Genomic DNA, 27253 nt, shown 5'->3' with positions numbered 1-27253 from the left:
AGACATAACTTAATGATAATGGTCACGCTCTGATTGCTACTTTCTGTCTCCCGTACTCGCTGAAGTTTGTTGTTCCCTGTCACTAAATGACCACAGCACACTCAATTTGCATGTGTGTGGCACAAATGAAACAAAGGGGGGCTTTTTTTGGAAAAGGGTCTAAAAATTGGTAGGTAAAGTTTATTGAAAACACTTCAAATTTGGGCAACAGTAAAGTTTTAACTGAAGTGTGAGAGGGAGGCCAGAGCCCAGCCTGTGACGATATCTAAAAACATGTAAAATTCTGTTGTTGTTGGGTTTTTATTAAGCTCTGGTTGATGGCAGTGTCGCGATTATGTGAAGATACTGTTGATGCTGAGGAACATATACAGGTTTTACACTTTCATGCGGACTTCTATATTTCACATATTGAAACCTTCAGTCCCAGAACTTATACAAGGTGTTGTTAAAACAGGAGGCGATTCATAAATGTGCTTCAACTTTCAACTTCAACAAAGTTAAAAATAAATAGAATTTTAATCACTTTTATATCAATCTTAATATAACCTTTTAAACTGTAAAACCTTCATTTTATGCTAGCATATTTACCCAGTCACTTCCTCATAGTAACAGTGAAGATTATATTTTGATAAAAGGGAAGACAAAGAAAGACAAACGGTTTTTATTCTAATTAGTTTCACTTTGTGGTTCTGAGTGTTTCCTCTCCTACTGAAAAGATGGCCTATGCTTGACGGACGGTGCAGGTGACATATTCAGTGCGCAGGATTGGTCCGTCTTTCCTGACATCTTTGTCACTGTCACCAGTATCAGGCTGGGCGTGTTTTAGATGGATTAGCTCTTGGTAAGTGCATTGCTCACACTTGTCTATAGTGTGCATCAATGAGAGAAGAGCCAAAGTTTCCATAATGAACCAGAAGAAGGCAGGCCTGAGGAGGCAGTACAGGGCTCAGTGTAAATCTCAGAAATTCACCTTCATGTTGATGCTACTTCAATATATTCCCGCTTACTAAACTCCTCCACCTTAATGTAACGCCCTCATCAGCAATGGGCTCTTCAGCAGGGTGCTGCACCCTAACAGAGATGTGAGGAGCATGCCAAAGAACAGGTCAGAGCTGATGGCAAGCAGCATTAGAGTGGTGCTTTTTAAGTATTTAACATTAACATATGAGCATGCTGTGAATGTACATTCAAAGGTAATTTAAAGATAAGAACACACATATTCACATTTTACGTTTGTGTTTGATTTGATTTTGTTACCTGTAAATGAGGCAAAGAAAGAATTTATCAAAATAAAAGTTTAATGTTGCACAAAAATAGTGTTTATTTCGGTTATGCGAACTAAACGCAGCTAGCCGAGTCAAGTTTCATCGCAATGCCAGACTCACTCACCATCTCATTGTTTTCCCAGCATTACTCTTCACATTCATAATGCTCCATTACATCATGTATTTCATCAGCTCCAAACAAAAGCTCAGGCAGCAGCCAAAATGTAAATCCTTAAATGACGTGTATTAGTGAGTGTGGGAACGGTTGTGGGAAAACAGTGTTTATGTGATTGCTCTTTCTTTTTTGTCTCTGCTCAGCCTAAACAGAAATTTGACACACTTTTTCCCTGACTGTGGTCGCTCACCCTGTCAGTAAAATGTTTTTCTGCCTTTGCATTTGTAAATTAAACTTTCTTTGACTGCCTGGTAGACATTAGTCTCATGCACTTTGAATCTTCTTTAAAAGGACCTGTTATTCTCATTTGTTTTGTCTAAAACTTAGATTTAGCTCATTTCTTTTTAAGGCTTTCTTCTGATTGGCTGCCCCTTGCAGACAGAAGTTTTCACCAGCTGGTGGGTGAATGTACAGGTGGATGTATTACTACCAATAGTTTTTACATTTTGGTGACCATTGAAATTAAAGTTAATGCTTCAAATAAGTTGGTAAATAGAAATATGAATTACATAGGGGTGTAGATACTTAATCAAAGCCTCTCTGTGCTGCACCACCTGGTTTGTGGATACTGACATCTACAAGTGGTTTATATTAATCTAAGATCTAGGGACATTTATCATACAAATGCAAATAATGCAATTCTACTACAGAGATGTGGTAAACATTGATTAAGTGCTATTGATTTAGAATAAAATATCCTCAGTTTCTTCTGTTATTCGCCTAATAGTTGTATTTAATATGTATTTAATGTCACAAACTTTGACCTCAGTTTAAGTACTGAATCATTTTCTGCGATGGTAATCAAAAATAATGGAAACTCTGGTGGATTAAAGCGCGCTACCTGTGCTTTTATTTTGTATTCTGGTCTTCCGGTTCGCGGTTCCGCTGCTGTTAATGGTGAGTGTGACGGGCGGAGGGAGCAGGCTACCTGAGAGCGTTTTATTTTAGCCGGGTAACGTGTGAGCTACAAAGCAGAACTTTCTCTCGTCGTTTTTTATAATTTTAGTGGGAAACTCGCTACATTAAAAATATATAATATATAATGGTAAGCAAAATGCCGCCAAGTTTAGCTTACATCTGGTTAGCTCGCTATTTTCTTAATTGGCTCGGTTGTAGGCTAACACTTCTTTTTCTGTAGAGATCTTTTTTATTTTGAGCTGTAGGTTTTTAAAGTAACGTTAACTTGTCAGTTAGGTGCGGAATATGTTTCGACAGTCTGCGGAGCCTCGTGTTTTCTGGAGGAAACTGAAGGCGTTTGTAAAGGTAAAGTCATAATGGCTAATTTTGTTAGCCAATTAACGCCACTGACGCGTCCCCCCCACAAGCTTTTAATGACACTACCGTGGCAAATAATTAGGGCATTGTGTTTTAAAATACACAGTATAATAATTAAGTCAATATAAATAAACTGAAAATGCTCTGTGGTTTATGGAAAAAGGTGAAGTATTTTCAAGGTTTGCACTTTAAATTGCACATCAGGGATTCCCAGTATATTTAACGTTTATTTACAGAATGGTATTAAAACTACGTGGGGCGTCTTAAATAGTTTTTAATGTAACTGCTATTACAAAACATGTAAACCAGGAGATATCCTTTTAATACAGAACCACAACATGATATAGTTGTAAAGTAAAGTAAGAGTTTTGTGGCTGCACACTTGGAGTGGAGGGAACTAGTTTGTGTTGGTATCACCAACAAATACTTTACTTTCATGTTGTGTGGAACTTGGATGATGCATCCTGTAGTTTTTTAAGTGGTGGTTGGCAGTGTCATTGACATTTCTGGTGTGGATTTTGTCCCCTGTTGGCCCATATGTGCCTCCACATTTCTGAGTCGATGCAGGAAAAACCTTTATTTTTCTAGTACTTAGAAATCTGAGTTTAAGGTATGTGTGAGTCGCGGTTGTTTTATTTACAGAAAGATTCATCAATGGTTGCTATCATTTTTTTTTCTCAAATAGAGGAAAGGCCGCATTAAGGCCCAGGGGAATATTTTGAACTTTGATTTATGTTAAGCTTTTTTAGTAGAGTCCAAGATTAGATCTCATTTTATTGAACAGATGCATACAGTGAAGTAAAGTAATAAGTAAATAGCCTTCTCTCCATTTTCCCCATTCAGACACTCTCTCTCCAGCGGCAGATGATGGAGAACCTCATCATAGCCAAAGCCAGGCAGGATGCTGTATCCTTTGAATATGGTAAACAGTTGGATTTACTGCATGGGGCTTTAAGGTTTGTAGCAATCCAAATGCAAAAAAACAAAGATGTGTATTAATTTTGAGCAACAATCCCCGCCTTGATGCTTGCATTATGTTCAAATGCCAATGAAGTAGGTGGTGCATTGCTGGGAATTGGGCCAGGAGAAGAGAGAATGGTTAAAGCGGAAAAGGACATTAAACTTCGGATTTCTGATTTAGGAATGTTGATTTTTGCTTTTTTTTTTACGTTCATCCTTTAGCTGAATAAGCTTTGCTTTTGTTGTTTGATGTATCCTAAATTTTATGCTCTCTGAGTTAAGCGGTCCTTTTTGGATCGCCTTGTTTAAATTGCAGAGTTAGTTGTGGAAACAACACACTAAGAAAGAAATCACTCTTTGCAGAATCACCCACTCCACTGGCATAAACAGTACTTTTAGATTCCAGCCACGGTGTGGCTTCAGTGCTGTGGATAGTTTGGATCCACACTAACACTGCAAAACACCAAAATCACACAATAGCAAACTAACTTGCTGAGCCAAACTCTGTGTTGTGTAAGGTGATTTGAGTGTTTTTTGTCAGTGGAGGCTGGTGGAGTGTAGTGGCTTCACTTTCCCAGTGAAGTTCACTTTCCTCAGTCAGTGATGCTGACCCACAATCGTTGTTGTTATTATTGTTAGATATTAAATATGCTTTGACAAAGTTTATTGAAAGTTCTGAGTAACCAGCTGCTTTTAAATGACTTGTAAAGTTGACCTGTTGCTACAGCAGAAAATGCAAAGATGTGCATTTTACATTCAGACTAAAAACCAACAGATTTTTGATCCATATTACTCAAATGAGACTTCCCAGTGTGTTGGAAATCTCTCTGGTTAAACGGTCGTACAAATGTAAAACGTGGTGACACTGATAATGCAGCTCACCTGTGTTTCATCAGCTGATCTGTAGGTCGTACAGCTTTTTGTAAAGCTCTTTTACATTTGCTTGAAAAATGACTGAAGCTTTTAATCAGTTACTGATTGCTGATTAAGTTTATACTTGTAATACTAAAAAGTTGTTACAAGCTTCTTATCAAAGAAAAATCCATTGGTTTGGACATTAGTGGCAACATGTGAGTAGTATAACTCTCTAAAGCTTTAATGAACTTTATAAGATTTCCCAGGATATACTCACGTCTTATCCACGCAATGGTTTGGAGATTTCCTTAATGTTGACATTAGCTACAGCGGAAGATGGAGGACAGAAGACTGAGGCTGCAGGAAGAGGCCAACAGGTACAGTGAGCTTTTCATTAACACAGTGAATTAAACTAAAGCATCTTTGTTTTGGTCACCTTAAATGTAAATGTATAAGAGCTGTGCACTCCTCTTTGTGCTCATGCCTGATGCAAGCTGGGACAGGAAGTTATATTTCTAGGGAGGTGTTATATGATGACCGATAGGTTTGCACTGTGAATTTCATACAGAAGTATAAAGTCCCTGCAATAAATCACAGATGTCAGGAAAACTGGACACACTTTTGAAAATTATTTTTTAAAAGTTCTGTAAATAACTTATTTTTTTTAATGCACAGATTGAACTCTGTAGCTATAAATAGGTTTCCATAATATTTCTCATTTCTTTTCTTCACACCTGCATGTAATTAATTCCTTCTTCTATTTGCACATTTGGTTAACCAGACATGACAGTGATCCTGTATTAAGTATAACTTCTGTGCTGTTATTTATAGCATTTATTGACCAAATTACAGTGTTTATAAACTGTGTAAATAACCTACTGCATAATAAACCAGAGATTGCAGGTTTCTTGCTGGGGTTTTGCAGTCAGGACAAAAACATAGTGGCTGTTGGAACCTCAACAAGGGGATCTGCTTCCAAAATTAGCGATCACTGGCAGGCATACAATTTCAGTAACCTCTCCTGTGTGTGCGTTCGTCATTCCAGGAGATTTGCAGCGTCTGGGGCAATGACTCCAGAGGAGCGAGAGCAGCGTATTCTCTACACCAATGTTCTGGAATATGAACAGGACCATGTAAGTTTAAATGCTATTAAAAAGTGTTGGCAGGTGTAAATGAAGATTAGAAGACTTTGCATAGCAGCAAATAATTCAAGTACAGTAAACAAGATGGCAAACTCTGGACCTACATATTTATTTCCTCTTCAAATCTCCAGTTTCCAGCAAAGTATCTTAGTTTGTTCCAAATCTCACACAGTTGCATGTTGTTGTTTTTCTACTGATGCAGTGTCGATGCACAGCAAGTTACAGGCAGCCCACGTTTCAGCAGTCCCCTCTGTTTTCTTTCACAAGTTCTCAAGTATTGAGTTTTATGTTGGTTAATTAATGACTAATCACTTAATAGACCTTTATATATGTGTTTATGACGTTTTTGTTTTGGCCTCTTTAGGATTGGCCCAAACAGTGGAAAGCCAAAATGAAGAAGACTCCTGATGTCTCGTTAGTGTCAAATCTGGTCTCCTACCTGCTCAGGTAACTGACAACAAGGTGGAAAACGGTTTATTTTTCTTGTGTGGAGAAATACCTGTGCTATTTATTTGTGCTTTTTTTTTTTTTTTTTTTTTTTTTTTTAACACAACAAGACACAGTCAAAGCATTCAAATGTTGTGACTGCTCAGGATTGTCCTTTCTGGGTTTTATTCAAGTATTGGGGTGTTTAAGTGGTGTTTTGTCAATCAGAAGGGTAGTTTGGCTTGAGTGTCTGGAGAATTGCAAAGAGACGAAACCAGGCAGTAAGCCGAAACTAAAGTAACGAATAGGGAAATATGCATAAAGGCAAAAAACTGTCTGCCACGACTTCAACAACACCAGAGAAATTGAGCTGAATTCGAGGATTGATTTGACTTTCTCTTTGTCCTTTGGTTTGACATGTAGTTAATAAAAGTTTCACTTATTATTATCAAATTTACAGTAAAGTTAAACACAATAATAAATCATATACAGCACAGATTTTATAGAATATGCATAAACGGTTGTGTATTTGCTTCAGATGGTTTAACTGTGCTACAGAATTAGGCAGTCCTAATCCTGCATGTACTTGTTTCACTGAGAGTAGTTTGGACTTCTGGTAGAGGAGCTCATATGCGTGTACACACACAGCACCGCGCGATGACAAAGCAAACACGTTTGTCAGAGTTTAGAACGAATGCAGTCTGAAGAGAGCTGCATGCCTTTAATGAAGAAACACTCAGCTCTAATCCATTTTAAGACAAGTGAAACACAATGTAGTGCAGAGTATTTACAGATGAATGATAATGAACCTTCTAAAAGATGTTCAGTCATTTAATGATCTTTAATGATTTCTGGAGCACAGTTTGTTATTAATCTGTGGACTTGGAAAGTTTTTAAATTGTGTTATCCCACAGCCGTTTCTGATTTTGCATCGTCAGTGGATTCTGTTATCGCTCTTAACTGTGTCCTCAGCCGGTCCGACCACCCAGTTGTGAAGCTGCTGAGGAAACATCAGTACCGAGTTTACAACCGGCTGTACCCCATCGTTAGTAAAGGTCTCCCTAAGAGTCCCGCCATGCCACTGAGACCACGTCACAGCATTCACAACCCACTTCATCCAGGTAAGGGGTTGGTTTGGAAGACAGTGGGTTCATATTTATGTTCTCTTGGCTTCTTTTTTGTGCAAACTAGTTTAAATTTTTGTTAATGAGGATTTGAGACAGAACACTGGATTCAGCTCTACTCTGTATGGGCAGCATTTAGAGGTTCTGGACTCGTGATGCTGTTAATTGGAGTGAACCAAGTTACGTTAATGGTGACATGTTCTGAATCACACAGAGACTCCGAAGAGACCAGTCAGGACAGCATGTAGTACCCAAAGTGTAAAGAGCTTCAGCACAGACTCCTTGATTTCTCCCTCGCGCTCCCACAACCTCATCCCTAAATATGAGGAGGAAGAGGCGGAGGAGCCCAGCGAGCAGGGGACAATGGACCGGGAGAACTCATTTGAAGATCTGGAGCAGTTTGTGACTCAGATGGATTGGGTTCAACCCCCCAGCAGCACAGACGACACTGCCTCGGATTCAGATTCGGTCTGCGATTTTTCTGTGCCGCTGGAGCAGGATGAGAGCCACGTCCAGGAGCTGGAGAAGAGAGCGCTTAAAGAACACCTGAAAGCTGTCGTCAAGGACGTTCATATTGCAATCGGTGAGCACAGCTTGTTGTTTTGGAACAGCAAACTCTTCTCTTGTCACGACATTTGCATTCATTGATGGGAGTTAAATGATACGGCTGTGTTCTGTCTTTCAGATCAGCTTCTGTCTTTGTGTTTGCTGTCCTTTGAGTGCCTAAACACTGCCAGCTTTAAGGACCTGTGTCTCGCCAGCATTGAGGAAGCCTTCTTCACACCTCTGTGGAGCGCCCTAGTGGCTCTTTTCAGGTAGTGCACCTGTAATCCTCAGTTCTGTGCCAGAGGCACAAAGGTGCCGAAACACCAATAATCAAAGAGCTGTTTAGATAATAGAGATCTTATAATCCACTATGGCCAAATGTAACCAAATTCTTGAGAAATATAGTGCATAGAAACTGCTTTCCTATTAAATATTAAATTATACATACTATTAAGTAACTGCCTTACTGCTTCTAATAGATTATTCATCCAGATTTGAACACCGAAATTTAAGCTTGGCTTCCTGCAGGTCGTTAAAAGTCTGAGTTCCCATAAAACAGATATTTTTAAGGTTGTGAAGAAAAAATAAGATAAAACAAGTTAACATGTTTCTAACATTGTTGTCCCTTTATCACCCATATTTATTAAATTTAAGTTTTAGTGTGGGACGAAACACTAGGAGGCATTAATTAGTGTTGGTGACATCTTTAAATCCCCAACAAAATTCAAAGAGTCATTTATTGTCACGTAAAAGAAATGTGACAAATACTGTATAGTAATGACTTCACTGTTGAGCAGTCATGCAAACTGCTACTTAGTGCAAATAATAATACACAATTTTAGCTTTTTACAGCCTTAATTAAACTCACTAACTTACTGTTAGCAAAATGTTCTTCTGTCACAGAGTGTAGGGTGTGAGACGGTGCTCTTAGGAAAACACAGGTGCAGTGCACGTGCCGGTTCAGATCTAGAGGTAATTTGTGAAAACGTTTACCTGAATTTAAAAGGTTGCTGCAGAGTAGAGAAATGGATCAAAACAGGCTGCATGCAGAGAGAAATGAGTCTTAGACGTATGTTATGCTGTCTGCTTAAACTGGATGGAAAAGGCTGCTACAAATGTAGCTTTCAGACTGTGTAAAAACACTTAAAAAGTTCATTTAACCAGTGGGTCAAGGTCTCTGACCAGCATGGGGCAGTGCTGCTCTTGTTTTTGCTCAGCTTCCCTCATCTGCTGTTCTCTGGTTGGGTTCTCAACTTGTTTGTGTTGCAGATTTCGCTGTAGTTGACTGTGATGGTACTTCTAACATTATTGTGGTTTATATTTGATTCCCAGTTGTGTGCTGTGCCATTAATTTTCCGCATTTCCTATACTCAACCTTTAGTTTAGCTGGATTCAAACAAATTCAGTGGTAGTTGGTGTCGTGGCACTGAAGTGAGCTGGGTGATTTAGATAATTAAGATAAATATAAAAAATATGTTTAAAATAAAATTTAAAAAAGCTCTTGCAAGAAGCCAGAAAATTAGAGTTTAAAGATTTTATGTCAGAAACAGCTTGAAAGGAATTTGAGATCCGATCTTCAGCAGTATCCCTGTGTTTGTCGGTCAGACCCGCCCTGCGCTGATGCATGATTTCAAAACACGAACGCTCAGCTGGAGACTTCAGAAAGGTGACATCACCTGCATCACCATGGCTGTGTTCATCCTTTATATACAGTCCACTGTTACCACATGGAAGCTGTATCGTTTCTTGAATGACGGAGGAGAATTTTAAGTTTTATTGATACTAATAATTATGCATCAACTTGCTATACTTTTTACTTTATTGCAGAAATAAGAAGTGGAATAGCAAGAATTCTGCTCTGCAGTGTCTCGTGGTGATGTGCCCTAATTTTAGCTAGAAGCTAAAGTGGAACTATTTTTGTTGAGTTTTATGTTAAGCAGGTATGAGGGTGTCAGACAATGATCCTGTGGAAGAGCGATGTGTTGTGCTCATGTTCTAAATATTAACAACCACGTCAAGAAATAAGAAAAGCTTCTTGATTCTGGGGTTTTTATTCCACTTTAGGGTATGTTTTTAATCAATTAGACAGCAGGAGCTCAGTCTGTGACAGTTATCCAGCTTAGTTTCCAGGAAAGCTTTAAAAAATTATTCCTCATTCTGCCATCGACTAGGAATAACCTGGAGTTTAAATATCCAAAATGTACCCCCTACACAACCACTACCAGGTTTTCATGTGACGCTTCCCAGACTTGTATCATTCTTTGCTCCGTTTCCATCATTTAGTTATTTGTCCGTTTGTTGGATTTCGCTCTGGAGCCATATGTCTTTGATTTCAGGAAGGTGTATGTAGAAAGGGAGGAGGCCTACGAGACCAGTGTGAAGCTGTACAGCGATGTTTCACCTAGAGATATCGGCATTCCCTTGAAACTGTTTCCCCAAAATACCGGTTCCCCACAAGGTTCCTACCCCTACGGGTCTGCTATCCAGGAGCTCAAACTTCTCATTCATGACCGATGTCCACAGAGGAAACTGGAATGCATTGGTGAGTCAGATTGTGTTGTTTTTATTCTCGTTTACACAAAGGCAGAGTTTTGGGATGGAAAGCTGCTCTTAAGAGAGGATTAATTCCAATTGAAAGAAGAAATACACCCTTTTCTGGCAGAAAACCATGGCCTGAGGCTTGGTACTGCTCTGCCTCTAACCTCCTCACGCTAATTTTTATTTTAGTATTTGCAGGTTTTGAAAGGTACAAAAAACATTTAATTTTGCTTCGTTAGAAGGGTTTCATGTTTGTTCGAAACTCTTTGGTGACTGGTGACGTGTCCTTTTGAATTTTAAATTCAGTCTGTTTTTAATCATAAGACCTCACATTTATAGAAAACTAAGTGTTATTATTCATCAGCATTAAACTTTACTAAAAGCTCTCTGCATCTGTAAAGTGTGAGGGCAGCCAGCCGTTAGGTGCACGTCCTCAGAGTGAAGAAGGCATAAGTCAATTCTTCTTGTGAGCTTTAAAGATAAACAGTTCTTGGCCAGATGGTCTCTGATGTCACTCTAAACCAGCATTTATGTATTTGCACTAAACCCAGAAAAAAACATTTTGTTCAGTAAATGATTGAAATAATAATTTTGTACCTTAAACTTTGCTTTGAATCCATTTTTGTCAGTCTCACAGACCTTTGACAGTCGGTCTGTTCTCACAGCAGCTGAAATCTAATGACTGTGTGGGCTGACTCATTATAAACAGAATATCAGCCTACTGCCTGCTCCTGTCACACAGTCTGCTTTAGGTCATTGTCCTGCTGTAGGGGGAAATAGCCTGCGAGGTCTATGGCCGTTCCCTCCACTGCAGCGCCCGAGGCGTTCACACCTGCTCCATGTAACATGTCAGATATTTCCGAGCACGTTCTTTCTCATCAGAATACCTCAAACTCCAAATAAGATTCATCTGTCTGTAACACTTTGTCCCAACGCATCTGTTTAATGTCCCAATGCGCCCTTTGTTTTTTTCTTTCCTCTCAACTTTGCATCCAAACCTGTTTCTCTGGCTGCTATCTCTAATTACTGGGTCAATACTTCGATATCTTATATTATATTTGAAGCATTCAGTCTGTATTGCAGTGCTCCATGAGTTTTATCGTTTCTTGTGTTTTGTTCCAGTGAGGACGTTACGCCTGATCTGTGCCTGTGCCGAGGATTACAGGTGTCTTCATGAAGGGGACGCGACTCCCAAAACAGCGGCCATGTGAGTAAATGATCAGCTCCAGTAAGTATCTGGGCCTTTACTGTGGTACTGCACTGACCAATCTTTCTTTTTCACTAACACACAAAAATGACAAATGTAACTGAGAAACAATGCAACAGTTATACAACACAGTGGTGTATTGTTCTTTTAGTTGAATTGCTATAAAGTACACCTCATTAAACTTAAATGAAAGCCCTTTCCTCATTGCATATTCCTCCTAATAGGAAGGGAAAGACTCTTCCGAGATCCGCTCATAAGTACCCAAACATCATTTAAGGGGTCCCTGCCTTGGTAGCTGCCCTGTCAGCTCTCATCACTGCTCATTTAGGTCTGGCACAGCAGGCGCTGTCTTGGGTCTGTTACCCTCCTGTAGAGCGCCTCTTCCTGACCAGGCCCAAAAGTGGGTCGTCCTGGCTGAGCCTGGAACACACCATGGTCCAGTGAGGAGGTTTGGGGAATAAATGAAAAGGGATGGAGTTTTGTGGACTGAACAGTGATACCCAGAGACAAATGCTCAGTAGGTTGTAGCATGCATAGGGTTCAGCAAATTAAACGCGTTCTTTGTTGACAGAGTTGGACCAAAACTTTGTAAAATAAATGGCAGCCGAGCTCTGCATATTTCTCATCGTGGCTTCGTATTATCGCTGAACTGTATCCGCTAGAGAACGTGTTAAAATCAGCATGAGTTTGGGCTTCATCTGTAATTTGGGCTGACAGTATTTTGGCATTATTATTTATGCAAACAGAGACTGAGACTTCTAGTGACCGCAAGTAAACAAACAGACGCTGGATTTCCTTTACTGAATGGGTGGGGATCATAGTCCTAGAATAAGAGCATTTATGAGGCTGTTAAAAGGACCACACTTAAGTTAAGGTTAGACGTTTTATAATAGGACTCGTAACAGTCGACTCAAAACCTAGGGGGGATATGTCAGCAGCTTTTAAATGGGTTTTATGTGTGATTAATGCTTGTAAAAATCCTGTTTGCTCCAAGAGTCAAGGGGGAAAACATCTTCCTCCTTCAGAAAGCTCTTGGATACGTTTTCTTCTTTGTACACTCCAGTTGTTGTTGTTGTTGAGCGGCTGAGGCAGTGTCTCCTGCTCCATATCTGTCTCTTTGCATCGGAGCGCTTGTGACGTGATGAGACACGGCAGTGGAAGAGTTGATTGGGCGCAGCACTTCTCAAAGCTTTTGATCCAGAAAAGTTGTGACGTTGAGGGATTTTGATGTGTACCCTCACGACGCTAAAAGAAACAACTGGGCAACAAATGTCTCTCCAAGAAATGCAAACCTAATCACGCTGCACTTGTTATGTGGAAACACGAATCACGCTGTGTCCTGCCACAGCAGACATTTCAATCGGTGACTATTTTAGATTTCACAGAGCTTTGTTACCATCTTGTAGTAAAGATGAAATCTCCAGGTTGGACTGGACTTTGGCCCCAGACTGCCAGCGCTGGCATGTTTTTCTTTGCTGATTGCAGCTCAGTGCAGGGCCATATGTGACTGCTTTTCTTAGTCCCTTTTAAATACAGGTTGCCTTTGTGGATGTCACTGTGACTCACAGAGTGGGTGTTTTTAATCCAAGGCCTGACTCAGATTGGAAAGTCGTTTTTTAAAAATCTAATCAAGATGTTTCACAGACAGAGTGTGTGTGTATGTGTTAATATTTATGTTTATATTGCATATTTATCTCTCCTTGTGTATATCGAGTACACCAGTGCAACAACACTGAAGCGCACTATTTATTGTTCGCTGCGTGTTTCCGTATGGATTGATCTGCTGCAGCGTTTCGGTGCCTGACTGGTCCCCCAGCTTTGTCTTCCAAAGATGCATCTGGTCACTATTTGTGTGCTTTGGCTTTAGCTGGTGTTTTGTTGTTCAGTATATAGAAAATTTGTTTAAGAAAAATACAGCGACAAAATGTAATTTAAACTTCACATCACGGCGCTTCCTGCTTTACCTTAAAAATTAATATTTTTATATCATAGCCATTTTGTCCTATTTCACCCAGACTCGCACTGGGATTAGGGTTGGGACTGTTTCCCATTTCCAGTGTGATAAAGGCGAAGGTGTGCTATACCAACAGAGTCTCGCTCACATATAATAAAGGATCTAGCCTAACAGTTTAAGTGCTAGTACCTCGCAACATTTTCCAGGCTCTTCTCTACTTTTGGTCCACAGTTACCTGAAGTGATTCAGTCTGATTTTACTGTGTATTTGTAAAATTGCTCACCTGCCTCTCTGATTTTTCACCATACCCACCCCTTGCACACAGTGGAATCTCTCACCAGTAAATCTTGGACAAACCAGTGTCTCTGCAAGTGAGGAGGCCCGTTAAGCTCTACTTTAAAATCAAAGCAGACAGAAACATCCTCATTCTGTTCTTCTTGCTTTAGTTTTGAGATGCTGATGATGGACTAATGTAGCTGCTACCCACACATGGATTAATTTCAAATGGTGCCGTGTGCGCATATTGGCTCACGTCTCCTTCACTTATATTACCAGACACGACCTGAAATGTTAGTGTGGCAGATATATTTAAAAAATGATTCTGGCTGTTATTCAGGATGATCGTTAACAGGCTGTTGGAGATCCCTCCGAATGTTGTTGGTCTTTTCATTGATCATTGACCCAACAACACTAGTTCAATTAAATATTCCCTCAGAATTTAGACGGGTTTCCTTTGGGGTATTTTTTGCTTTCACTGTAAAATAAATTCTTTGTATAACCAAATTAGAATTATTTTTCCTGGCCTTTACCCTTACTCTTTAGAATCTAGTTTTAGTTGGTGGTTTGTTGTTTTGTTTTTTGTACTAGTTGTCGTCTTTTTATTCTGTGAAAAGCCATCTAGTCCTTTTTTTTCCTTCCTCTTCTATTGTGATCCTCTGTATTCCCTCTACATCCGTTTAATCGGGGAATTTTCTGTCTTTCTGCTTCTGCCGTTTGCATTTTTAAACTTGTTGTCCACTAAAGAGCCCTGCAAAGCCATAATGTGGCCTAATCTTCCCTGAGAGATCAGTACTTGTGCATGTGGCTGGACTGCATTGTATCCTTGGAATGCAGAGACACCAGTTTTCGTGTGAGCGATCGATGTGTATGTTTACAGTAGTGAACTCTGAAGATTAGAGTTCAGGGCTTGCGATTGTGTGAGTATGTGAGGTCCGGCTCCCAGCGGTTACATGAGCTCGTCCACACCTTCCAGAACCCGCAGGAGGAGAGTATCCAGTTGCATGTGCACCGGGTCAGTGGAGGGCCAGCAACCTGCCTTCTCACGCAAACTAGCAAACGAGCAGTTAGCCCTGCGTGTGAGTCCTGATAAACAAATGGTCACTGTCTGCACACAGGGAAAATGCTATCAAGCTGTCATCATCTCCCAGGCTGCAATTTGTCCTCCCAACAGATCTCAGAAAGGGAGCAAAGGGGGAAGGAGGGGGGAGGAAAAAAAGCTTTATCATTTCCATCCCCGAACAGGCATCCCGTTAAGAGCTACGTTTGATTTAGTTTCCTTTCAGTCCCCTGGAGAGTGCATGCAGTCATACTCTGTGAATGTCACTCTTTTTTTCCCTTCATCTTTATTTATTTGCTTTTGTTTTTCCCTCTTACTTGAACTTACCGCCTCCTTCCTTCCTTTCCTCTGACAGCGGTGCAGACGACCTGTTACCCATCCTGTCCTACGTGGCTCTGCGGTGTCAGTGTCCTCAGCTGGTGTCTGAATGTGCTGCTTTGGAGGAGTTCATTCATGAAGGGTGAGTCATCCGCATGGAAAGTGATGATGTCCCTGGGAGCAGATAAACTTACAGTTTGGTGCATAAATACATAAAATAACAGTAAAACGTGAGTATTTTGTTAACATGCTGCCGCTCAGTAAAATCTTATTTATTCCCAAGTTTAAAATTAAGAAACTTTTTGTCTGAAAGGCTGTAATGAGACCTTCCTCAGCTCTCTTAGTTGCCTCTTGTAGTGATTCTATATGAAGGACAAAACTAAAGCTTTGCTTTGCGTCGCGCTTCCATCCAGCAGTGAGCAACAATGGCTAAAGGTAGATCAGAGTCAGCCAATCACTGACGACAACCAGCACACCACCGCAAAAGGACAAGAAAACACTGTGGCTTCAGGTGGTGCCAGTGACAGCGTTAGTGAGCAAACAAACAGGGGCTGATAGTTGGCTGTAGCGTTTCAGGCCCTCGGGTGAAGACTGCAGTCGGCATCGGCTGTATATTCTTTATGTGGAGGGAGAGTTTGGATTTTGGAATCAAATCTAAACCAAATTTCTTTCTTCTAGCTAATGATACTGAAGACTAGCTAGCCTGCTAGTTCATTCAGACTCATCTGAGAAGTTGCTGATGGTTATTTTAAACTGGGCAGCTAACGTTGGCCCTGTTTGTGCAGAGTAGCTAAATTAGAGCTAGCTGGCTAAAAATATCCTTACTTGAGAACATTATTGTTATCGAAGTCACAAATATTTCATCAAATAAAACGGAATTCAGAATTATGTTGATTAGAATCTGACTGCTCGATGTCTGCTGGAGACACAAACGTGACAATAAATAGCAAACACACTGACCATGAGAAATGATGCTGACACTGGGTCTTCTGTGCAGATCTAAATAAACACAAAGCAACAGCAGTGCTTCCAGTTTTCATCTTTGTCAGGGTTAAAAATCCAAATCAAATGTTTTTCAGGCTGAAGTTTTGTTCTTTTCTGATGATGATCGGTGCAGAGCACGCTCATGTCACCAGAAGCAGCTAAGTGCTGTTCTGCTTGAGCCATACGTCTTTGGCAGAGTAGCATGTGAGTTTACACACCACACCCAAAAGGTCTCGTCATATCTCCAAAAAGAGTGGATTGTAAAAGCCGGTTGGTTAGACTGGCATTGGCTGAGGAATGTCAGGATATTTGGGATTTGGTTTTCTTCTCTATAAAAGTGCAAATAAAGTCCTTGAGTTTAGATCATTCATGTTAGAGGAGAGACTCCCGTTCTCACAGAAATGCGTTGAAGTAAAAGCTGCATGAAAAGTATAGAAAGATGGGTTTTTAAAAGAATAACTGACCTCGAATCACAACGTACACTTAACTCAAATCAGAGCAGTAAAAAGAAGTTTGACTTTAAACTCAGCCACAAATGTCTCTGATATTTTCATCTGAGGGAAAAAAAGCTGACTGTAAATTCATTAATTAAGGAGTTAACTTAGTTTTTAGTCTGCAGTGTGAAGGATTAAACGCTGTGTTCACTGATAACATGAAAGTGCAACTGTTTGTGCGCCGCTACCCTGATCAGTTTGTCTATGATTGTGACTTGGATAAAGATCGGAGAGCATTTTATGAGTAATTGATGCAGAAATCCCGCTAACTGTAGTGGCTTCACAAAATGTTTCTTCTCCTTTTTTCCTTCAAATGCACGTTTTGTTCAGAATTTCCAGATAACAGCTGAGCGATAAGCATCTTATCGCTTTCCTCTTTCTGTCCCCTCTCGTGTCTCGATCCTCTTAGCCCCGGACTCAGAGTTGAGTCCTGGCCTCGTCTGCATCTCGTCTGCTGTCTCTAAAAACCTCCTTGGTTATGACTTGATCTTTTCATATAGCATCCATGACTTTCTTTTGCTCAGCCTGCTCACCGTGTAATGTGTTCATAACTCCAAAAGTGGAGAAAAATTGTTAGTGTAATACTATAAAACCTTTTACTATCATCCACTTCTCTGTTTCAGCTATTTGATAGGAGAGGAGGGATACTGCCTCACCTCCATGCAGAGTGCTTTGGCCTATGTTGAGTCTCTGCAGCCCGGCGTAGCTCAGCTTCCTGCGGGAAAGCTTATATGAAACAGGTAAGGGGATATCCATACATAACATGGATGCTTTGAAGATGAGCTTTTCTGTAAAGGTTATTGTGACATTCGTGTTATTGCACAGTGACTTAAACATCCTGCAGAGAATAAGCTTTTCATTACCATCTACCTGAGGGATGCATCAGTGAGATTAATGGGTCAGTGAGGTAACCTGTGAACGCAACCTGGTCAGCTGCAAGTAAAACATCAGAGCCTGACGTGCCTCTGACAGTCAGACGTGTTTGGGCTCGTCTCATTGTTGTGTGCATTAGGGAACATAAACACATAGTGTTGGTATAGCAACTTATTAAAATCATGTAAAAATTTATCTTGGTGTTATCACATATGTACTGTTGAGCCATGCCTGACTGATGCGGCCAAATGAAGCCCAGCTGTAAAGTTACAGCAGTGCAAAGTGTCACTGGAATTTGCCTCCATTCAGATGGTGACGCTAAAACAGTTCGCTGACACTGAATCTGACACTTCTGCTGTGGCAGCTACAAGAATACAGATTAAAACACACAGACTGGTGCAGAGTCGGCGCTGAACATACTGAGTAACCTTTAATGTTGAACTGCGTGCAGTTTATTTGCAGCTGTCACTGTAAAATAAATATATTTGCCCCCTTTTATGTGAGTGCACGCAGAGCCTGAACCAGAACACCTGGGTTAACAAAAAGTTAATAACCACGTTATACCTGTGACCTCTGACCGGTGTTTAGAGTTTGAAAAACAACTGGTTTCTCTGATTAGTTTAATCACAAAGTTGAACTCAAATGCAACCTTGGATAGCTAGCCAAGTTACAACTAACTGCCTCCAGCTTGCATAGCTCGTACTGCAGGAAGTTGTCAGCCTGGCAAATTTACAAGGCTGATCAAACTTGTGAGTTTGGATGAATTAGCTCAAGTCATCCAGTCGTGACAGAAGTTTTCTGCTTTAGATAGCTAGCACTTCATCTGCATTAGAAGCCATGCAAACACTGAAAGAAGAAAAGTGGATTTATGGAGTGCCATGTCTGTGTCTATTATAGCTCATCCTCAGCGTCGTGGCTTTACCAGGGAGTCAGCCTTTACTGCTAGCCCCTCTGCAGCCCTCTGTGAGAAGTCCTTTCTGCCTCACTTAGCCTTCACGTCCCAAAACTGAGTAAAACCTGAGTCTGTAGCAGGAGGCCCTGCAACCACTCGGATGAACAAATTGACTCCAGTCTGTTTATTTTTTGTTTTTCTTCAACCAAATCTCCTTTGTGCCGTTTGTCTCCTGCTTACCGTGTGCTCTCAGGGACTGCGTGTCAGCCACCAGCAGAAGTCTGGTTTGTAAACAGTTTTTAAAAAATTATACACAAACATTAGAGAAGTCTGCTCTGACAGAATTCAGTGCTATTGGTCACGGAAAAATGAGAACGCCGCCAATTTCACAGCAAAATGCTGCAGCACGACCCGTCTGAGTTGACTGACACTGGAAGTGCCGCACACGTGCAGATCCTGAAATATATGATGCAGTTTCATCTGAACGAGCAGACCGATGGATACTTCTTGTTGTGTTTTGATCTGCTGTTAAACGAGCGAACACATTTCCAGTTTTGGCATCGTTCTGAAAAGCTCATCTGGAGGAAGGTTTGAAGTGTGGATGCAGTTGTGAAAAGAGGTCGTTGAGATGGAGCGATAGCCGGAGTGAAGTAGACTGAGACTGATGCATTACACCGAGGGATGAGAGTGTCACTGAATGGCCTGTCTGGCACCCAAGGTGCTGCTCTGCAGGATGGGGCGTGATGACACTGCACGTTACAAAATGTGACATTTCTCAACTGGCGTCTCCCAAAACTCCCAGTGACACAATCATTCCACTACAGCCAAGTATTGAACTCTGCGGACTGCTGCGCTGCACAGAGCTGTCAGCAACCGCAATCAGCTCTGTGCCGGAGAAGCAGATTTAGGTTGAATGTCTGGTTATATATGATGTGTAGATGCTTTTCCGTGGCTTTGGCTTTAAAGATGATCAAAGTTCAGATTGGTATTTGAATGCTTCTTTTTAATAATGTACCATAGAAATCCCAGACCGCCTCTGAAGTAAGAAACGGTCATCAAACACGAGTCGACATGCGTTATGTCTGACTGTCAGCAGTTATTCTTACTGCGTATTTAATCCTAGTCACTCAAAGTTACCAACACTGACAGTGGAGCAGAGACACAACCACGAAGCAGACTTACAAGTCATCAATCTGCAGCAAAATGCTGAAAAGGTCAAATGCCCGTCTCTCTCTGTACTCAGATATGACCTTCAAAACATCAAGTGCAGGTCAGAGGAAACTGGAGGACTTATCGTTAATGTGCAGCGAGTTTAGGCGACTGTTGCAAGAAGCCTAACAAATTACAATGTTGGCTTACCAAAAAGCAGCTGTTTGACACATTACTGTAGCTGGGCATGCCACGATGTGTTAGTGGGTACCAGTACATTCATGGTTGTCAATACCTAATAGTTTGATTTTGACAGTTTTAAAAAATTGTTAAATACTTGTTTAATTTGCTCACACGGCAACGGCAGACGGTTGATTTAAAATGGTAACGTCATGTTTTTGACCCGGACTGAAATGTTAGCGTGGCTGCAGAGTAGCTTACTCATGTTACTGCAACATTACAAACATTTTATCCTGTGCAGCAAAGTGAATTTCACACGGCAGCCGTCTCAAAAATCTGTAACGTGCATTTCAAAAATAACAATGCAGAGTTCCTTCATCCCCGAGTCTTACTGCTCCTCCTATCGACCAATCACTGCAGAGCTTCAAGTCGCAATCTTCCTGCATTTGCAGGCATCACCCAAGAGCAGCTGTACCACCTGTGATTGTTTCCACCAAGCTGGTAAAAACATCAGCAACACAAATTGGCTCAAAGAAACTTCCATAACAAATAAGCTTTGATATATTTGTGAGTACTGTGCACGTAGTTCTACCCGCAGCTAATATGCAGACCTTGTCCTTGGTTAGGCTGAATAACCAATCAGTACCAATATGAGATCAAACAGTTGGAAACGGCAGCAAAATGTCTGAAGACGCAAGCATCAAATGAACAGTGTGTTCCAGATCTGTGGACTTCAACAGACGACCGAACCAACGCTTTTTACATCGTGATGACTTGCAGTCTGCATTGACAGCTCCCCTTGTGGTTACAGCTTTACGCCTGAATTATCTGACTGAATTTAAACGTCAACTTAAAATAAAAGACTGCTTGTAGTTACTTGCAGTACTTTTTCCCTTCAACCATAAAAGGCCGATGGGGTATTGTAGTCGCTCCTTTTCTGGATTATCGAGGATGCGTAACGACGTGATGGCTCTACTTGTTGCCGCTGTCTGCTCTGAGGCGCTCAGAGTAATGAAGAGTCCTTTTGGCCTTTCCTCACTTGGTTGTTTCCAGTCACTGTGTTTGGAGCAGTCGGCCCCTGATGAAAGCAACAAAACAAGTTTCGTTTATTAGCTCATCAGTGTGAAAGATGAATCTGTGTTCATCAGAAGACGTCTGCTGGTCCTCTAGTGACCCGTTTCATGTTAGGCACACGCTTAACTACTAGTTTGTTTCCTTGTGTTTTTTAATGTGTATATTTAAGCTTTGTAGCTTTGTGTTTTGTATTTTAATCTAACCCTACCCTGAAAGTACTCACCGCTGACCTGGTTGGTGTTCAGAAGGTGTATTATGAATTTTGGTAATACCCACCACCACCCAAACCCCCTGCAAGATGGGATACTTGTTTCCTTGATCCTCTTCAATAAGATCCGGGAGGATACAGAAATGGCCTCATGCAGCTCATGCAGTGTAGATATTATATTATAAATGTATTGCCAGTAAAATCTTTCCCCATTGTGTGTTGTAGGCTGCTGCACATCCTTCCGTTCACCCCGTGACCCCTGCTGCAGTACATAAAGGCTCCAGCTGAACCTGCAGCTCCCTGAAACTGCATATGCATATTTTCTTGCACACATACAGACGTACGTTACATTTAACCAACCAGAGGGACTAAACTGGTGCCGGTGAGCCTTTTTGACCCCATCAGCGCCTGCTTTGGGACCTGTTGTGTTTTCAGACTGGTTGAAGTTGGACTTATCCAAGGATTGCTGTGTTTGCTGTCCAGACTTCTTCTGACACGCCTTTCTCTGCAGAAAGGATTGAACTACTACTTCTCTCCATCTCAAATGTTTTTGACCTTTTTGTGTCCGCGACCTGAGCGCGGCACGATGACCGCTTCCCTGCAGGGACTGACAGGCTCCTCCAACTATGTCTGAGGCAAATGCTGTAACAGAAAGCAAATATTCATGTGTTAACATGTTACTGAGAATAATTACCGTGGGCTTCATTTACTCTCTCCAGCTGATGAAAGAAAACAGCGTTGCTAATGCTGATTTCCACCTTTATTGGCACCAGTTGGACTAATTGTTGCTCTATTTCAAGTATGTAGTTATTAAAATGCAGTTTAATAAGAGCAGTTGCTGTTTGTAGCTCACATTCCAGTTATGCATGAATGACTTTAACTTCAGATTTCCTAAACTCATCGACTTACAAGTCCCCAGCACAGCTGCACGTTGGTGTTTCAGCTTCCTCTGCTTCCAGAGGGGAGGGGCTGAGCATTTATCCACAGGAGGCTTGGAGTGAAGTGATGTTTACGTACAGTAAGACGAATAAAACTGTCGCATCGACATCAAAGAAAAGCAGTGTGAATGGGGCTTTAATGAGGAAAAGGGATAATGTGTCAAAACTTAATCATCTGATTCAGGAAACGATTAAAATGTGAAGGAGTTTGATTTGAAAAGCACTACTGAAGTTTACAGTGTGGGGTGTGCGTGCTTAGACTGAGATTTGGAAAGTCATCTGTTCTAGAGAAACTCTTTTTAAAGGAATGACGCACATTTATAATTTTTGAATGCTTGTGTGTGTTTTTGAGGCATTCAGAGGTGAGGTTGTGTTGGATGTTCAGACGGACTCAGTGATTGGTGGAGATGTAGTGGAGGAGGAGCTCTGCAGTGTTTAGGTTGGGTTTTACTAACTGCAGGCACTCGGGTTGCTTTTCTCCTCATGTGGATGTTTTCCTGCACACTCACATTATCCAGGTTATTTCATAGCTTTTTTTTGTATCTTCATAGAGTTTTAAACCTTATTTTGACTCCTTCCTCCCCTCACATCTACACATATTAGATACTTGTCTTTTCTCTGGAAGCTGAGTCTTCAGTGCTGGGATGAGAATCAGTTGGGTCCACTTTCTTTTCTTCTTTAGATTAATTTCCTGCATATTTGGTGGAAACCAGTAGCTCTTTAAATCCCAGAAATCCTCAGTGCAGGTCAAATAACGTGAGCTACACTTCAGCTGTTTGAATCATTTACACTTCAGTTTACTGGATGTATCTTTTTTCCCTTTTTTGTATCCTCCCAAAACATGTGACATTTTTGGGGAGAATTTACTACTGCCTACAATTTCTGACAATTACATAAAGACTTGCCTCTGTAACGTTTACACAGTTAATAAAAATGTCAGAATGTGTTTTGTAAAGACGACTAAGGCGTCGATTTAATGTAAATGATTTATTGTCCACTGAGTCACGGTTTTATTGAACTGCTGTACTGTGAAACTTTAAAAATGATGAATGTGTTGGACAAATTAGACAATAAAGAGAAGAAATGTTGATTTGTTTTGTTTCCTTTTCTTTTTTGTTCCTGTAGAGGGAAAACTACATTTCAAATGAAATGGTCAAAATGCGTTTGACTTTGAGTCATGATACCCCGAGCCTAGCAACGATGTCAGACTTTTATCTTAAGTGTGCCAGACGAGTGAAACTTCCCTTTCTGTCCGTGTAAAGATGTTTGACTGTGTATGAATACAACATGTTGAAATTGTTGAAGTAAAACTTCAAAAGATCTGAAATGTATAAAATTTCAGGAGAAGCTGTAAAACTTGCAGTTCCTCTGATGACCACTGGAAGCAAGTTGGTTTCACATGTTCAAGTATCCAAGTTTACAACATTAATAAGTACATTTGCAGTCTGATAGAAAAGAACCTCTCTGGAGTTCACGCGTTTGTACGAACCCCCCTCTCCCTGACCTTAATCCAATAAAACACCTCTGGGACGTTATCAGTCAGGTTGCACCTCAGCTCAGTGATGCCCTGGTCCACACCTGAGAGGTGATCCCCCAGGATACCATCAGTCTCCTAACTAGGAGCCACGCCCTGGCATGCATGCAAGCATGGCAGAGCTATTTTGAGTTGCTGCAATTGCGTGTTGGCAAAACGGACTAGCCTACCTACCGCATCTTTCTTTTTTTTTTTTCTTTTTTTTTTTAACTTTGAATTCTGGGCCCTCTGTAGGTTGATAATTTTCATTTCCATCAAGTGATGTGCCATCTGCTCATCCCTAACACATCGAGTCCATATCAGTAAAGATGGCCAGCATGATTTATTTTTTCATCTCCTAAAATGTTCCTTTTAACTTCTTTAAGCAGTGTGCATGAGCTCAGATGATTATCACAGCAGGTTCAAAGTGTAGCTGAAAGATCAGTGTGTTTTCATACATCTGGTCTATTGATTATCGTGCAGGAGAGTTTCCTGCTTTTGCAATTTAAAAAAGAAGCCATATGGAGGTTGGTAACCTCTAATTAGTGATCCGTTAATCAGTGATACAACCTGGAAGATGTCTGGTCTTTATTAACAGAGGGAAACAAAAGTCACTGATGTGTTTTTCCTAGTTTGGTTTTTAAGTCGCTCAGTTGTTCGGGTGTCTGTGTGAGGATGAACCCTGGATCGAGCAGGAGGATGTGATGGGCACATGGCTGAATAACAGCAGAAGCCTGTAAACTCGAGGAAAAAACATGCCACTCCGAATCAGAGGCCGCTGCAGCACCCAGCATGCCCTCCATCCTCGCTCCGTGTCTTTTGTCCCTTTTCCAATTCATTTACAGAGTTGACCCAGGACAAGTGGCTCATCACTGACGCTGCTGCATGAACCTGAGCGCATGCACTCGCTTTAAGTTTTCTCTCTTGCCGGTGTTCTGCTGTTTTCGCTCTCACTCAAGGTGTGGAGAACATTAAGATCAGAGCAGCGTTTATAAGAACAGCAGTGTTACACACGTCGTGTCTGAAAAAGTTTGAACCTTTTGGGGATTTTGTTCCCATGAAGAGCAAACAAACACGACTGTCAGCATAAATGTAGCTGAAGCTAAAAGGGAGACGTTAGTGCTTTTCCTTTTTCTGCACCCTTCCCTGGTTAACTAACATTGTTGGTGGTGGAATAACTAAAGCATGTGTGAGAGAAAACAAAGTGAAATTATTTATTAGACCATTTTAAAGTGTCCAGATTAAAGAAGGTAAATGATAAACCAGGGTCGAATGTCAGGGAGGCTTTCAGAAAGGACCAAGAAAAGAGAGGACTGCCTGTGCATGTCGAGGGCTGGATGTTACGGGACTACTCTCTTCTTCTTTTAGCTGCTCACCTTCCTCCTTCTCACCCTATCCCAGCTTCCTCGTCCATCTCGCTCTGCACGGCCTCCTTCACCGCATCCATAAATCTTCTCTGAGGTCTTCCTCTTTTTGTCCTCCTCCCTGGCAGCTCCATCTTCAACCACTATCCCTCCTCTGCACATCTCAGCTTCGCCTCTCTAACTTTGTCTCCAAACTGCTCGGCCTGAGCCGTCCCTCTGATATTCTCATTTCTAATCTGCTCACTTCCGCTATAAAGAATAAAAAAATCAGAACATGAATCGTAACTTTTACTCTGCAACTCAACAAGACAACAAGGGCAGCGAGCTCCTCGATGAAACAATTTGATAAAACAAGTTGAGTCAACCCCGTAAAGAGTGCCAAAGGCTTCAGCAAATAAATGTTTTAAGAAGAGTTTTAAACTCAGAAAGAGAAGAGGCCTAATGTGCACGGGCAGATCGTTCCACAACTTTGGAGCAGCTACAGCAAAAGCACGGTCACCTCTAAATTTATACTTAGTAATGTGCTCAGACTTGACGTGCTGCAGCATTTTGCACAACCTGCAGACGCCTAATGGACGCATCTCTAACCCCACAATACAGTACGTTACAATAATCCAGCCTAGATGTAACAAAGGCATGGATTACTGTCTCAAAAAGCCGCTTTGATAAGATGGGCTTTATTTTGCTCATTGCCTCAAATGAAAAAAGCGAAATTTTACAACAGCTCTGGCCTGGCTTTCAAGTTTATATACGTTCAGATTTCACCATAAAAATCCCAAACTTGAACAGGAGTCACAAAACAAGAATCCCAAAACATAACCAGGTCCAGGGACCGATGCACCTCGAGTCAAAGTGCGATGGTCCCAAAGCAAAAGATTTTCTCGTGTGAATGTTTTACTGAGTAAAAACCCGCCGTGATCATTGTCTGTGGTCCTGATACAGATCTGGGTCTAAGTGACTCCACCAAACACGGCTGCTGTCACGAGATGTTCTCTCAGTCTGTTGTCACGCTGTAAACCGCTTTAACAATCCACATTTTGAACCAATGAGTTCATAATGGAGACGGTTAATATGAAGCGCTGCCGCGCTGCAGCGTCTGCGTCCTGCTGCTGTGGAGCACGCTCCGGTGGAGACAGCACGACTCTGCTCCCCTCATCTCAAAGCTGGCCGCCGATACGACACGAGCTTCTGCAGTGAGTAAACCGATATTAATCACTTCCAAAGTATCGAGCATGCTGACAGCTGTTGTTGCACAGACACTGTGTTTATGGGCTGGTGACTTCTCTGACCCTGTTTTCCACAGTGCCTCCTCAGGCAGGGAGAGATGATATGTCAGGAGGGAAAAACCTGCCTCTCCAGCTAAACTATCAGCCTACGGTGTCGCCCCATGAGTCAACATGCGGTGTGTCGGTTTGTCAAAAATGGAAAGTTGCAGCGCTGCTTCAGTGAGGTCTCGCCGCTCTCACGAAAGGCAGAGCAGCGCGCTGCCAAGATCGAGGCTTGTTTTTAACTTCTGATATAAAATTTTAATTCCTCTCGTCTCAGCTGCTCCAGTGTTTAATCAGAAGCAGATGGGAAGTTTGACACACGCCACCAAACTGCTTTTCTGGAACCGTTTATCCTGCTCAGCTCAGCACTATTGAAATAAATCTATTTATCCGGCATTTATCATTCAAACATTTTTATCCTCAAAAATGCAAATGACTGTGTGCTTTTCTGCTCTAGCTGAGCACTCAGAGGGCTTTTACTAAAGCAAGCTCACCCATTCCCGTCCCTGCCTGAAGTGCTTCTACACCACACACTCTCGGGGATTCATCGGTGCCGGTGTTTACAACAGGAACCGGGGATTGAACCACCGCCCTTTCACTTAGTACCTGCTCTACTTCCTGCACCACAGCCAAAAAATAAAAATCCCTGCAAATACTGTAGCGTGTTGTGGTTTATAGCACATCCTCTGACAGTGAAAGGGTTGGATGGGCTGTGATTTCATGTGCCCTACAGAAGGAAGACTGTTTCCGACTTGACTCGAGGATAAGAATGTTGGTGGTGGGTGGATGATGAGTTGTGGACCATGAACTCTGTCCCACAGCTGAAGCTTGGAGCAAACTGAAGAAAAGAATCAAAGTGCTGCAGTCAGAGTCCAGACCTGACCTGACTGAGATGCTGTGCATAGATTAATGTCCCCAAACTCAAGTGAACTTAAGCAAGAGGTCTCATCATGAACCACATGATTGCCACTAAAAGTGGTTCAGCTCCACCGCTGAAATATCTCCTTCGTTAAATTTCCTCATTTCATCTAATCTTTACCCCCACATTTCCATTCTGCCCGCTCCTCAGTCCAGAAGACTGTGACCCCCTCGTCCCCCTAAAACAAAAGCCGGTTTTCTTCTTCTATTAGATTGACGTGAATCACCGGCAGAGCAAACGTGGCCGTTTGCGTTGGCGTATTTGACCGTTTTTGTC

At 41.5% G+C, this 27253-nt stretch overlaps 1 protein-coding gene across 1 annotated transcript in view; it reads left to right on the top strand.

Moving 5' to 3' along the window:
• vps9d1 (VPS9 domain containing 1) overlaps positions 1-23003 on the top strand; it is a 28268-nt gene extending 5265 nt beyond the window's left edge. The window contains exons 6-17 of the mRNA XM_080876382.1: positions 3559-3621; positions 4855-4907; positions 5576-5663; positions 6037-6119; positions 7071-7219; positions 7437-7805; positions 7908-8037; positions 10105-10310; positions 11429-11513; positions 15159-15263; positions 17223-17339; positions 21201-23003. Of these exons, the coding sequence (XP_080732508.1) occupies positions 3559-3621; positions 4855-4907; positions 5576-5663; positions 6037-6119; positions 7071-7219; positions 7437-7805; positions 7908-8037; positions 10105-10310; positions 11429-11513; positions 15159-15263; positions 17223-17334 (1443 nt within the window). The 3' untranslated portion in view covers positions 17335-17339; positions 21201-23003. The remainder of the gene's footprint in view (positions 1-3558; positions 3622-4854; positions 4908-5575; positions 5664-6036; positions 6120-7070; positions 7220-7436; positions 7806-7907; positions 8038-10104; positions 10311-11428; positions 11514-15158; positions 15264-17222; positions 17340-21200) is intronic.
• The last annotated feature ends 4250 nt before the right edge of the window (positions 23004-27253 follow it).

Source organism: Rhamphochromis sp. 'chilingali' (assembly GCF_963969265.1).
Source record: "Rhamphochromis sp. 'chilingali' genome assembly, chromosome: 2".
Classification (NCBI taxonomy): Eukaryota; Metazoa; Chordata; class Actinopteri; order Cichliformes; family Cichlidae; genus Rhamphochromis; species Rhamphochromis sp. 'chilingali'.
This window is presented reverse-complemented; position numbering and strand designations above follow the sequence as displayed.